This window comes from Nomia melanderi, chromosome 5, assembly GCF_051020985.1.
Source record: "Nomia melanderi isolate GNS246 chromosome 5, iyNomMela1, whole genome shotgun sequence".
NCBI classification, from domain to species: domain Eukaryota; kingdom Metazoa; phylum Arthropoda; class Insecta; order Hymenoptera; family Halictidae; genus Nomia; species Nomia melanderi.
This window is the reverse complement of record NC_135003.1, coordinates 3836303-3851547: the sequence shown is the minus strand read 5'-3', so window position 1 is coordinate 3851547 and position 15245 is coordinate 3836303. Positions and strand designations below refer to the sequence as shown.

Genomic DNA, 15245 nt, shown 5'->3' with positions numbered 1-15245 from the left:
AGTTCCACTTGCGATCAGTATGCGGATTTTGTTTTTAGGTTTCAAGTTTTCTTACGTAAATGCAACTCAATTTTGCAAAAATACGAAAGTCGATACTAAATTATAGATGTTTATGCAAATGCAAAATAAATATATGGACTGTGCGGAAAATATATATTTGGATATTTAAATTTATTGTAATTTAAGTTACAACATACTGCAATGGTTTTTTTTGTTATTGTCATTTACAAATTGATCTGTTATCATTTGTTTTTTACAATTAGTTTATCTGTTTAAAAATGACATCTCCCAACAAATAATTCACACATTGAAATTCATATTGCGTGTAATATAACGTAAAGCAATTCGTAAAAAGTACACAACGTACAAAACGCATAGAATAAAAAATGCCTTAATCTTTTGCACTCCCATGTGGAATGTGATTTGACATCAGATTGATGAAAAAATGCGCTTCTCTGTCGAGGCATTTTCAATTGGTCTTATAATATTTTCAATAGTGTCAGTAAAAACAATTGTTTTCACTGTTTCCCATTGCATCTTTCAAAATATGTTTCAAGTAAAACACAAGAAATAGTATGAGAATAATACAAAAGGAAAACGTAAGAGGAACTCGAAGCGCAAAGGGTTAAGGTTCGACGGTGTACAAAACGATCCATTCGATTCACCATGCTTCGTCGGCCGACGCGCGCGCGACGACCTTAATACGGACAGTGAAAGACTGACGGAGAAGGATCGTCGGCCTCGCGGTCGTTCAGCGTTGCAGCGTGTTCGAGAAGTTTATTTCTAGGAGGACGAAATTCACAATAACGATCCGAGTGCCGCGGCCCGCGGTCGCAGACGAGAGCTCGAGATATTTCTGCACGACGAATTAGCAGGCTGCACTGCTGCAACATACATGTGTCGGTTTCGTCGTCGTTGCCCGACGCCGTCGTCGGCAGCGCGGGAGGGGAAAACGAAGAAGGCTGAAGGAAGGAGACGCTTGTCGCGAGCGTGAAAATATGAAACAAACGGTCAAACATGGGAGAGGACCGAATAAAACGAAGATATAATGAGGCTATCGGGAAAGAAAGAGAGAAAAATGTACGAGGAAACAGACGGAACCACAGGAGAATGAGAGAGATGTATAAGACGATTTATTCGTCATTAAACTGAGAAGAACTTAATTATTTTCTTTTCGTAAGATAAACGTACCAATAAACTAAGCGCAACTATAAACATTTGATATTTATACATAATTATATTTATAATTTGTAATATAAATATATTTTAATTATTAGGTCAGTAATTTACAATCTATACTATAAATATATTTGAATTACTAAATGAGTAATTTATAATTTTAAATACAAACATATTGTCCTTACAGCTTCAAAAGGTTAGTTGTCGACGCATTTACCTTAATATCGGTTCTAGCTGAATCGGTACTAGTACAATCTACCCAGCTCGCGGAGTGACGCGTGTCCATCAAGATCGCATCGATTTCACTCTTTCCTTGGATTACGCTGAATCACACTTGAAAGCAAGAGCGACGAACGCGAAGGACAGTCCTCGACTTCCTTTGCGAGCGACTCGCGCTCGGCAACCCAGCGACAGGTTTTCCTTGTCTCGCTTAATCATCCTCTGCCGGCAATTGCGGCCGTGCGTCCGCGGAATATCTTTAACGAACTCACTATCGAACGGTTCGCGCGTCGAACACGTGCAACTAAATTGTTTTTTTTGCGAAGCCGGATCTCACGATCAGCTGCTTTGACGCAAACCGTTTCAACTTCCGTTCATCACGCTTATTAATCATCAAGAGACCGATGATTTTTATATTAGCCAACTGCTATTAGAATAATTAGCGATTTAGCATCGAAGTTCTTATACTAATACCTAATTACTCACGTTACTACATATTTTTATTCGATATCAACTTTCTTATTATCTTTGTTTTCAAGGAATTTGGAAGCTCCGACGATAATCGTGGCAGTCAACGTGTTCGATGATTTCATACTAGATGACTCAATCTGCAAACTCTTATTAATATTTTTACGCACACTTTCTTTTGTTAGATACTTGTATATGTTGATTGATTGAATGCTTTTTTCATTTTTGGATAGTAATTATTCTTTTCTCGTGGTAGGCTTCTTTATATATTCATTCAAATAACAAGATAAATAAGCTTGAACGAGTAATCGCTGTAATGCTTGATGGAGCTAACAAAACGCATGCACAATAGATAACACAAACACTTCGAATAATGAATAGATGCTTATTCGAGTAACTTAGTTATTTGACTAGTTATTCAATGAAATACAATTCTGCTTTATACAGAAAAAAAGTGAAATGAGAAATCAGATGTATGTGCAAGAACTGAATCAGTGTTTTCAAAATGTTGATACAGTATAAAATATCATCTATAAAATGCATCATTAAGTATAAAATACAAAAAAATAATAATTCTTTTAGTAAACGTGGTTTTTATAAAATTAGTTGTCCCATAAATAACAATTAATAAAGAAGTAAAAATTCACAAATAAAAAATCGTTGCTTCCAAGAAACAAGAATCCACATTCTTCATGCATTTTAACGCACAGTATTCTTGCCACATTCGTTTCCAGAAGAAAATATTACACCGACTAATTTTGAGATGAATTAAACATAATTTGCTCGACGCTTACCGAAACCCGTTCCAACGGTACAAACTGCATGACTGCGCCCTTTGATCAGCAACAAGTGTCGCTTAAAATCAATTGTCAATAGCGCGCGGGAAATGAGATGAATGCGGCGAATGCGATGAGAAGGAATTTGTTGGCGGAGGAACGATAATAAGCTCACAGTGTGTTTACGACCTTGCAGGGTTCGTTGCAGCAACAAGGATCCCCAATTACGACGGAAGTGTGAGGACACTTGAAGTTATGGAATAACTGAAAACTTTCAGAGCTGATATAATTTTTCTGTGCAAAAGGAACAACGTTTAATAATATTTAAGCATGCACTTTTCAATCGTAATATCCAACAAATTTACAATTCCAAGTATAAAATTAAATTTAAATACTTCCATTTTAAAATCATTTATTATAATTTAATTTTCTGTCAGTTATGCCTTTGACACCTTTGATCACGCTCTATCCCAGGTTATGAACACTTTTACACTATTTGCAAATAAATGTTAACATTTTGTTATGTATCTTTTATGTATTTGTATTTATTTTTATTTTTATATTATTAGTTGCAGTTTCATTTTGTTCGGTACCTATTCAACGGAATTTAGTGATTGGTAGCACTTCTAGAAGGCATAAGAAAGTAATGAACACGCATGCAAAGAGAAACTATAGTCTCTAAACGAGTAATTGTCTCTGTAGGAGAGACAAGTTTATTAAGATGTAAATACCCAGTGACAGTGCTAGAAACAATTCGTTTTTCTTTTTAACGTAAGTGAATACTTACATAATGTTACAAAGTGACTTGTATATCAAGATCTATGAGCAGCATACAAATGGCCCGGAATTTGTATAGTATGATGAAAAAATCATGATGGAAGTAATACTTTCTGTTACTTTGAATTCACCTTGGCTTGACAATGGAAGAAATTCAAATTGTCCGATGGCGATGGAAGATATGGGAGTGAAAGTTAAATGTGAACATACCGTTACAGTGAACTATAAAGTCGGAAATATTATTCTTTGTGTACTCAACGGTATATTTCATTCTAAAATTCTAAATACTTATGGATTTACAGAACTCTCAAGTCTGTAAATTATAAGGAAACAAACACACTGAGACATGTTAATGACACATTTAATTAACTTGTTCTTTATATTCTTCTAAAAATCTATAAAAACAGGAATTACTTTTGTAAATTAGAGAGCAAGATTCTTCCTACTAATACCAACGTAGTTCAAGACCTACGAATCTTTGTAATATCGTACAACTATATTTTTCTGTGGCTATTGGATTCATTATCTTTCATAAGCGCAGCCTAAATCTTGCGTTCAAAAAGAAGAAATGAAAAAAGGGGGAAAAAAGAAAACGAACAGAACCCGCATAGTTCATGTGGTCCGAAGTACCCGGTTATCCGACGGCGTCGACGGTTACGAAACTTGCAAAAGTGACCTAAATCCCGGGTGTACGGGCAGCGATATCTTAGAGGCGTGTTTAGAATGGTCTGAAGATAGCGGCGAACGCTCAATGGCGTCGGCAGGACAATTGATCCGCGGACTTTATTTCGTGCCGACACGCGGTCCGAAACCGTCAAAGGCGATTTCCGGTTCGGTCAGGGACAAAAAGTGGTGCAATATGAAAATTACGCTACAATTTAAAAAAATGCACCGGTCAGTCTTTGCGCAATTTCAACGTTCCTCGAAAGTTCGACCTAACACCTCGTTACAATGTTTTACTTCCCGCTCGAAAGTATCGCATATAACGTAAATTGTATCGCAACGTTTAACTTGAAAACATTACGCGCGTTTATTCGTATTTTATGAAGGGACCACGCGAGCAAACTGACTTTCGATACAAAACGATTTATTCAAACCGATAAAATGGCTAACGTTCGTACACTTCGGTTTCCTACGAAACCGTTTACGAAACCGTTATTTCCTCCGCGGATATTTATTTCGTGAATGTAAATACAATGTAACGTGAAAAGCATCGGCTATCTCCGTGTTAAATAATCAACACATTCAGGTAAGTTGATACCAGTGCTTAATGTTCTACATAATTCGAAGTATGCAAAAGATATTACGTTTACGCATAACCTGTACTCTTCGATAAGTGTTCAACATTATTGTTTCTAACACCATAATTTTTGTTTTATATTTACATACAAATTGTGATAAATTATTATTCTTTCAATTATGATTATTAAATTTATAGTACTAACAGTTATTGAAACATTAGGGAGCCTTCCACAATATGGCCAAAACGTCAACGTAATCAAGTCAAAATAACGTCCCACGAATAACCAATCCACGATTATGTACTTCTCGTTGAACAAGTTGACTGCCACAAGAATTTTGAGCGTTTTGCATAATATTACTTATTGTTTCATAACAAAGCCAAAATATGTTAAAATTGATTATTATCGTATCATTATTATAGTTTCGTATTGTAGCTCTCAAGTAACACTGTCATATAGCTACTACCTATGTAACTAAACATGTTGATCCGATGCCTATTTTCTTACAACTGTTTTCAAGTAATTTGGAAACTCCGGCTGACGGTGACCGTGTTGATAAGAACGTTGAAAAACAAGAAAAGATCTTCAACAGCTGAAAAAACGACGCTATTTTCTTCCGTCTCGTTCCCACGAGGCTAAGAAAGTCCGGCATGCTACCATTTCGCTGAACGGTTCCAGTCTTATAACGCGTCGCGGTATATCTGCAGCCGTGTATAAAGGGTAACGAAAAAACGGATGTAAACAAGTTGGTGAACACTTACACGCACGAGACGACGCCGCTGTGAATTCGCAGATACGGCGAGGTTCGTCGTTGACTTATTGGTAGTCAGCCAATAGCATTGTCCCCGTTTGTTAGCGACGCAACAACGGCGCCCATTGGCATCGGCATACCGAAAAACGACCGTCGCTGATTTCTCCTCTATTGTGCGCGTCCCGGAGAGGTCCTCTCTCTCTCTCACACACACACACTCTCTCTCTCTCTTGCCGTCTGACCGCTCTCTTGTTGTTTACCGGGCGATATTTAACCTGACTCTGTTCACCTTTGATACCGCGCGCGCGGCCAACACCGAGCAGTCACAGGAGGAAAAAAAATGGAACGGCACATAGCACGCGCGTGTATACACATACGCGCAAGGTTAAGCTGCGCGTCGGTGAAAAATTGTTTGAGCCGGAGACGGCCAGCGGAGGAGCAGCACGGGAAACGGATTATCACTCGGTGGTATCGAAGCACCGTTGACGTTCTTCCACGTCGACAAAATAGTTCCCGCGACGGTCCCGTAACGGCTAGAGACCGTGCAGGAGCAGCTCTCGGTCCTTCGAGAGTCCAACAGCACACACAGTCCGTTCAAAGATCCGTTCTCGGGTGCACGCGTGTCAACCGTCGCTAAGAATCTGCGCGATCAACGGACAATCGTGGAAAATGTTTCCCCGCTGAGCGTACCACGACGACGATCGCGTGACGACGTGCGAACGTCGATCGAAAAGGCGTCCGCGCGTGCACGCCGAACGAGCTGATTCCACGCGACGTAGAAGAAAATGCATCGAAACAACGTTTGATTCGCGTGTTGTCGGCCGCCGGTGACACACCACGCAGGGCTCGCGGCAAGTGGAACGAACGCGTGGAAATTTCTTTCGTGCGGCGAACAACGCGTCACGTGACCGCGACGCGACCAAGACGTTCGACGTCGAACGGTGATCGTCGGTAAGTAAACGGTTCTCTATGTGTGGACCTGTGTATTCGTGTATCTGTGCGTGTATGCGTACATGTGTGCGGGAGGCTCTAGCCTGAACTCACCCCGTGTGCATGGAACCGATATCTCAGCCGGTACCACGTGTCTCCGCGTTCACGAGCGACGACGCAACGCTGTTCCCAGCTTCTGGAACCACTTCGCGCGGTGCCGGTCCCGCCACTCGGATTTGAAAATGTCCGTACCGACCACCGCGAACCAAAAATCGGATCGACGCTTGCGCTCGCGGGCGCACGCTGATCTTCGCGCACCGAGTTAGTTACACGCGCGAACGATGGAATTTATTTCGAGGACCAGCACAGCCTGGCCTAGCTACGTTGCCCTTTTTCCCTGAACCGATGCACCGGAAAAATCATCCTTTCTCTCACGCCACACGCTGGCTCACGTTCCGCCGCGTACTGCGAACGCGAGGAGAGCGGCCGGTCGACTCGAGCGCCACGCTCGATCAGCGCGGAAATCGACGCTGCACGAAGATATCCGGAGACTCACGAGTCCCGCGAAACCCGATGGAGATTATCCGGCCGGCGAATTCGTAACGCGGCCCGAGTCCGCGGAATTTTGTCTTTCTTCTTTCGTGTCTGCGATCGCGATGCATTTTCTTTTTTAGCGACCGCGTTTGCTAAACTGTTGGGAGATATTTTTGGCGGTGTATCACGAATTGGAGGTTCTTTCTTCGAATATTTTATTTGAAGATGATTTCTGTGGTTGAAGCGATGGGATGAGAAATCGTCGGTACACGTTACTCGTTTTTTGTAACTATGCGAAATGAGTATTTGTGATGATATACAAGTAAATATTAGTATAAATATTTTGGGAAAGAGTGGGATATTGTTGGATAAAATGAACAATGTATAATTTAATGAAATTTAATTTAATAAAACGAAATGTGCCGTTAAATTCCCTGAGAGAATATGTTAAGCATTTGATTAACGTAAGGTTAGTTGAATATTTAACATATATCATATTCGTATTTAATTGTAACGCATAATGTAAAAAGTAATCTTCTGGATTCTACATTTATACTATACGAATAATTTTGTCTATTGTTTCATACGAATTTCAGTTTAATTCGTCTTTTAAACTTATTTACAAAAAATTATCTTTTATATATGCAAAACAATTTCAACAATACCATTTATTGAAAATTATATTCCACAAGCGACTTGGTCACGTTTCGATCGAAACTCAAATATGTCGAGGTTTCGCGCGGTTAATTTAAAGCTCCCAGAGTCATTCAAGGATCCCTTTCTTTTTTTTCGTCTCAGGGGAGTGTAATGAGTGTTTCTGGGAGAGCGGAATTCGAGAACATAATGATGGTGATTTTAAAACAAGCATAACCAAGCAGGAAAGAAGGCGAACGAACCACTCATGAAGGGGTCTCACCGTTGCTTTCTATTATAGTTCATTGTTATCGAACGCTTGTAAGGGTACGTGTGGTCACGAATTTTTGGCCAATTGAAAGACACTCAAAACTGCTGCAGTATCAATATACCAAATCAGAATCGAGGGAAAATAAATTTTGTCAGCGAACAATTTGATTAAATGAACGAAAGGTGCAATATTTGAAGAAATTATTTGAATATTAAATAATTAGCGCATCAATTTATTATAGAACAATTGTCATCGATCTTAGAGTTGGTCGTAAATTAATATTAAAACTACATTAAAATATATTAAACTACAACATTTAATAATTTAAACAGCACATTTGAATAGTTTTGTACTTATGGTACACACACGTGTCGAAAGTAGCTTGATTTTGTAATTCTTCATGAAATTTCATACGACAAACCGTACGCGTATTTGAATTCGATTATTGACATACTTAATAATTGAATAATAAAGTATAAATTATAAGATCGCTGGAAATGACCAATCATTTGCGCAATAATCAAGCAATTCCAGACTAAGAATAGCTTAAAAACTTGTTGCTTCGAAAAGCTACGAACAAAGTGATTAGAGCGAACCGGTTCCACGAGAAAAACTAGGAGCAGAAAATCCCAATTGGGCAATGACAAGCGTCGCGTGTTTCCGATTTTAATAAGCATCGTTAACAGATTAACAATGAGTCGAATAGCTGGAATCGCGTGATTCCACGATACCATCCTTTTCCACGCGATCCGCCGCCTTTGGACAGAGGCTTCGAGCAATTTACGTTTACTTGCGCGGCGGTATGCAGCCCATGCACCGTTTAAAAAGGCCCAAAAAATGTCCAAACCGAACACGCGGGGACCGCCAATTCAGAGATAGCCGAGGGAGATGGTCGTCGTTTCAATATATTTGATGAAAACAAGCAACATCCGAATACGTTCTATTCACGTATTTCCTTTCCCTGCCGTTCCCTTTTTCTCTCTTTCCCTTCCTTTGGCTCTGTCCCTCTCGTTCAAATTGATTTCGCAAGTCGGCGTACCATTCAACATGAATTTTTCCTAATTGATCAATATCCCGGACTCGGTGGCTCGACCATGCGTACGGCTTGCCTGGCAAAGAAAGGGGAGAAAACGTGGACAGGAAAACACGCGTTGCACGAGTAATTTTGCTTGCGCGTAAAAACCGGCGACCGCTCGCGGGTCCCCGCGCCTGCCGCCGTCGCCGCCGCCGCCGCCGCCTGGCTTGTATATGCCTCTACTGCAAGTGATTTCCCCATTGTATCGAATTCTTTGTGTGTTACGCGCGTGTACGGGCTCCGGCTCGACAAACGCTGGCTGCGAATCGTTTACACCGCGAATTGTAACGCGTTTTAGTTGAACAATTTTTAGAGACACGAACTTTCTGACTTGTACAAAATACGGGATGATGGAGTAGCATAATTTAAGACTTAGTAATCGGCTGTATGGTTTATCGTTTTGAACTTCGTCGATGAATATTTACTTATTATTTGTTTGTTTTGTTTGTCTTATTTGGTTACCGTTTACACTGCGACGACCGCTAATGGGATATACGCAGAGATAAATATGTTACGCATCATATTTTTGCATGGTCAATATCATTCAATTTACCACTCTATTGTTCGCTTTAATGTAATAAATATTTTACGTAATCAATGCGTTAAATCAGTTTTGACGTGTTCTATGGCATTTGATCCATTTTATTGACTTTATAAGAGACAAATTAGTATTGGATTGAAAAGCTTTCTTGAGGTATCAGATGGTAGTCATTGACAATTTAAAGGGAATTGTTAATAATTCAGAAGTTCGTATTTCAGAATAATGAATGCAGCATTTTATATGTATTTCATACCGGAAAAGCCATTAAATTTTTAAAGCTATTCAATTCTTCAATTACATAGAATACAATGTATTATGAACGCAAAGTTCACAATGCATTTCAGTTATAAACTTCATTATTCTACAATGATTTGAAATTAGAAAAGCCACATAATAAAAGAAAGCGTTCAGTCAAGTAAACGGTAAAACTTCAACACCTGTTGTTATCTTTCAAATTTCGAGCCAAACACAAACATGTCAAAACATCGGAAAGAATACCGTCCATCGAAATTCATTATTCAACTTCCAGCAATAATCTCGAAAGGTGATCAAAGTATAGATCCGCTATCTCACAAGAAAACAAAACAATCATGCTGCACAATATCCATTCTCTGCAGAACAATCACAGGTGATCAGCAATTCGCAGGCAGTGTATGGTCTCGCGCACCCCGCACAATCCAAGAAGAAGGAAACGAAACGTCCGAACGAGACACGGCGAACAACGGGCCTCGATTAATTAAACACGACGGACGTCTCCGTAGACGGGGAATTAACAATTTCGTGGAGGTTTCTTGTTAGAGTCTCGCGCGTCGTCGGCGCGAACGCTTTTGTGGCTGTCAATCGGCGCGCAAGAACTGTGAATGAAGATGAACAGGAGATAATTCCCGTCCGAAGGACTCGGGGCCCACAGCAGCGGCGGCGATGTGTTTCCTTTTTGTGCCGGGGTGCTGAGCATGCACACGCGAGGCGGCGGCGGCGAACAGCAGCGTGCCGCGTTCCTCGCGCGTGATATCGCGACATTAAAAATCAACGGCAAAACAAGCGCAAAAAAAACGGTGCTCGGGGAAGGGAGGGTAGCGAGAGATAGAAAGAAAGAGGCAGAGGGGGAGGAGGTGAAAAAAGAAGAAACTGGCGCATCTTCTGATGCATCGGGGTGGTAACAGCTGTTGAAGCAGCTGCCACGTGGCTGGCAGACACCTATGATTGCCGAGGATCGTGTTCGAAATTTTTTCTCCTACTGTTTACAATGAATACGCGTTTCCCGCGCGTCCTCGCAACGGTGTGCGCGCGTACGATTCCGTCCGGTAAGAACGAAATCGGGCGCAGGTTGCGCAGGGCTCGCGATTCAACCTGCGACTGTGACTCGTTTAACCAGTTAACTACGTTCGACGAGTATACACGTCATCTTAAATTTTGAAATAATATTAATTCTTTATTTTTTCAGATAAACATGTAATTGTTATTCGTTTTGCTTTGGTTTTTCATTAAAATACACCCTAGGTGCATTTGTACTGTGTTTGGCGAATACACACTTCATTTTTTTATTTTATTCCGCGCAAAACGAGAGATATTTCAAACTAAATTGCACAGTTAATTGGTTAACTACTTGAGCTGGAAAGATGTGCTACGCACGTCATGATGTTTTTGTTCAAAAATTGCCAAGAACATATTATACCTTCATATTGACCGCAAAATTGCCACCGCAAGTGGTTAACTCTGCTGCGGACTAAATTTATCTAGACACCTGGGACGCTATTAATATTTAGATCTATTAATCGACTTTTTTTCAAGTCGAATCAGAAGTTTTTCGAATATTTATGTGTATACATAACATCTATATTACGTGAAATTTGTTGATTTTCACAGTGCTTCGGAAAGGGGTTGGTTCCCCAGAAGTTAAAAGAGAAATGGGTACGCTGGTAACGATTTTCTTCTGTCTCGTTTCTTTTAATTGATACTTTGTAATTTTTCCAGGTGCTATTTAGAAACATGTAGCACACTAAGCTTCTTTTAGTAAGAAGAAAGATAATTATACGTATTCTTTTTTAATAATATTATTTTTTACAGTGCACTCGATGTTTCGGTTTTTGAGTGTTGACAGAAAACTTGATTCAATCGAAGAGGACTCTAAGAATAGCAGCTTTAATCTTATTAAACGTGTGTCCCAAATCACTGACATTATTCTTCAACTTTTCATCCGAAATTGCGCATTACGTTTCATTAATCAGTCGACCGTCAGCATTCTCTTAAACGATTAATATTAATTTCCGTTCGAGAATACGATTACGGCTGATATAAACTGGTATCTCTGGCAACACGAGACCGGTATCAAGATTAGTCTACTCGTGGTCATATAAGGGAGCGCACGATAATACGATGAAGAATAAACTGTTCGTGCGTATGTCCGTCGCGCTATCCGACCGGCAGGTGAGTCAGGGGAATCGGTTGGCGAAACCACGATTAATGCTTTTTTCTTTTTCTCTTTCTTCTTGCTTTCTTTACACGCCACAACGGTCTGCTTCTAACTTGGCTGAAGGAGGTAAGAGAACATCGTCACGCGTTCCTTCTTAAACATAATCTAGATTGACAGACGATTGAGCCATTCATTTACCTAAGTGATTAACACCGGATAAAGAAAACTAAAAAATATTGATAGAATTACGTACATAAAAAGCTAATTAATTGTTCTAGCACTAAAAACCTCCAAGAAGAGGAGATAATAACGTTGACCTGTGAACGACTCCATTATAAACGTCGATCTCAAGCATATTACAATATAATCAAACACATATTAACAATTCACAACCATGTTAACAAACATATTAACAAATAATATTCACAAACATATTAATACATTATCCTCAATGATCCACAGTTGTCGTTAATCCATAATTAAAACCGTGATTACGGTAAGTGCTAATTAACAATTACATATAGTACCTTGTCATCGAGCATTCTAATCTAGTTTTAATATATAATCAGACTGCATTTCTCTTAAATTTGATGCACAATGTCTACATACAATCTCCGTCAATCTATACTAAACTTTGAAAAAGCATACGAAAGAAAGAACACAAGACTCGCTCGGTGTTCAGTCCCATGGATCCTCAATCGTTCGAAAAGACGTTCGAAAGGGAAGCAAACTCAGGAGAGACTAAGTGTCGTAAGTTCGCCAGCCACCCTTGCGAGAGGTATGCGGAGAGCAAGGGAGAAACCGGCGAAGAAAAAAGAAGAGAGAACGAAGAGAAGGAGCAGGGGAGGAGTCCCGCGAGCAGATTTGAAAAGGCATCACGAGTCGATCCTGTTAAACTTTTCGAGATGAGAAAACAATGGGGGTAAATGCTGTTTCGACAGGGAAGAAAAGAAGCAGGGTGCGGTAATCTCTCTCCCCGTAACCGGCGCCCGCTCTCCTTCCTTCATCCACTTTCCTCCTTGCTTCTCTTTCCCTCACGTCCGAAGGATAGACAAAGTGAGAGAAAGAAAGAAAGAGAGAAAGAAGGAAAGACAGAAAGAGAAAGAGAAAGAGAGGTGGAGGCGGCGGCGAAGGGTCTGACGTCCGACAATAGGCATCGAGGAAGTCGAAGTCGGGGAACCTACGCGTGCAGAGAAGGAAGAAGGACAGGGGAAACGGTCGAGCCAGAAGCGAGACAGACGAACACGCCGAAAGGGGGTGTGAGGGAGAAGGAGGACGGATTCGGGGGTACAAAGAAAGAGAGACCGCGCGCGCTGTGCAAAGGCAGCGTCGGTCCTAAGCCCAATTAGCAATTTAAGGCAATAAGCGGGCGCACTCCCTTGGTTACGTTCTTGCATTCGGTATACTCGACATTATTTCAGAAGGGAGACGATTCACTCCCCCTCGGAACCCCCCACCCCGTAGCCCCTATTCGCGTTACTTCTTCCTCCGGCCGCCGCCTCCTCCACCTTTACATCGGTGAATCACATAAACATCGCGGAGGGCACCAAGCGTGGGTAGACAAATGCGAAGTGCATATATTCCGGGGGGTGAAACGGGACCGTTCGTTCTTTTTCGGAAGTGCTCATGCCACATTCACCCGCGAGGCTCTCTTAAATATTGAACTAACCCTCCGCGACCGGAATTGGATGCCGTTTCGGAACAAATTCCGCGCGATAACGCTGGTCTCGTCGGAGAGCGAGACTCTCCGGGCAGGAGGGATTATTCGAGTCCCGGGCAGCCGAGGATCCGTCCACTGATCAGGGAGAAGAATTGGACGGCACGAACAGAGGGTGGAAACATGTATTCTTTGTTAATGTTTTCATAGTAATAAATGAAACGATTTTAATGGAAAAGGAATCATATTTATAAGTGTGTATAAGATGTTATCGGAAAGTTTGAGTCAGTATATCCCTGTATTTTTGCTTGTAGATTTGTTAATATTTCTATATTTATAATAAAGTAAAGTTCAAATTATGATTAGTTTTCATAATCAAATAATTAAACCTTTGAATAATTCATTTAAGTCAATTGAAAGTTAGGTTTTCAAAAAGAAGATACTTTTTCAATTTATCTGTCTACATTTCGATTTACACAAGAATAACATCGAGTTACACAAAATTAAAAATAAACGAAGAAATCAGACCGCAGTCGAGTTGTACAATTAAATTTCAGAAATTCATGTGTGGTACAAACAAAACAATTTCTTGTGAACAAGCAGCAATTTGCGTTTCCGAGTAATCGGTCGGCAGGAGAAATAAAAAGGAGAAAAGGAAGAAGAATGCGGAGGATGGTGAAACGAAATCTAAATTCCGCTGGTCATTTGAAACGTATAAAAATACATTATACTGGCCGGAGGCTGACTCGGGACACGCGTCGCGCGGAATTTCAATGCGCCGGGGAAAAGGTGGTCCTGCTCTTTTAATAAGTCTCTATTGGCTTTGGCATTTAATCGGTGTGTATACGAGGAGAAACGCAGCGCGGCCAGACGAACGCGAAATGCATTCTTAACTCGAGCCCACCCCTTTCTTCCTTTCCCTCCGGCCGTATGTACAATGGTTAAGTTCGCCGAGCGGATGGGCGAAGGAATGGTACACGCGAAGGGTGATAAATAAGAGAGAATGAAAGTTTATGGCAGAGCTACCCTAACTCGGCAGGGAGACGTTCTTCCTTCCACCTCCGTCCGCGAATTATGCGTCATGCCGACGTGAATGCATTCAAATTGACACGATACCGGAAGGAAGACAGAATCGCGATGCCGAATCCCAAACGTCACAGGACAAGACGAATTTCACGAAAACGCGCCGCTGCGCGACACGCAGTACACGTTCTTTTCGCGACATGCTGCGGTGATTATCAAATACTCGTGCGAGCTGATTAAGCGAAATGAGACGAGAATTTGTAAGTTGATTCTATTCAGATTTCTTGCAACATTGTTAACGGATTAATGTTGGTGTTGATGTATTGTATTATCATTTTTATGGGAATTTGAGTTTCGAAAAGTAATTTTCTGAAGATATTTTACAATACTATTTGGTTATGGTGTAATTTATTTGATAACACTTTTTTATTAGGAACTTATGAACATCGAGAATTTAATAATAATTTATTAACTAAATTTGAAATTCATTAACTAAATTTGAAATTCATTGACAGAAATATTGTTTAGCTTGTTAGTAACAATCAATTTGGTTAGTTAATTCTTATAATTTTCACTTTTAGGAATGTAACTATTCGAATTTAAATTAATGCAATTAGTAATCTAAATTCATAGTGTTCAAATATATTACCGCATGTATTAAAAATATAATATATCGAATAAATCGAGTAATCAATTGAATTTATCGTTTATTTATAATTATACAACGCAGAATTCCCTTAACCCAAAAAAGCATGGC

General features: G+C 40.3%; 1 protein-coding gene across 8 annotated transcripts in view; it reads right to left on the bottom strand.

Moving 5' to 3' along the window:
- LOC116424756 (IGF-II mRNA-binding protein) overlaps window positions 1-15245 on the bottom strand; it is a 76843-nt gene that overhangs the window by 34870 nt on the left and 26728 nt on the right. The window contains exon 1 of one of the 8 annotated variants that reach the window (XM_031971565.2): window positions 6456-6824. The exons of 6 other annotated variants lie outside the window; for them this stretch is intronic. In XM_031971565.2, coding sequence (XP_031827425.1) covers window positions 6456-6466 — 11 coding nt within the window. In that variant the 5' untranslated portion in view covers window positions 6467-6824. Of the gene's footprint in view, window positions 1-5421; window positions 6035-6455; window positions 6825-15245 lie in introns of those variants that run through there. One more of the 8 variants, XM_031971566.2, reaches the window with a different exon arrangement.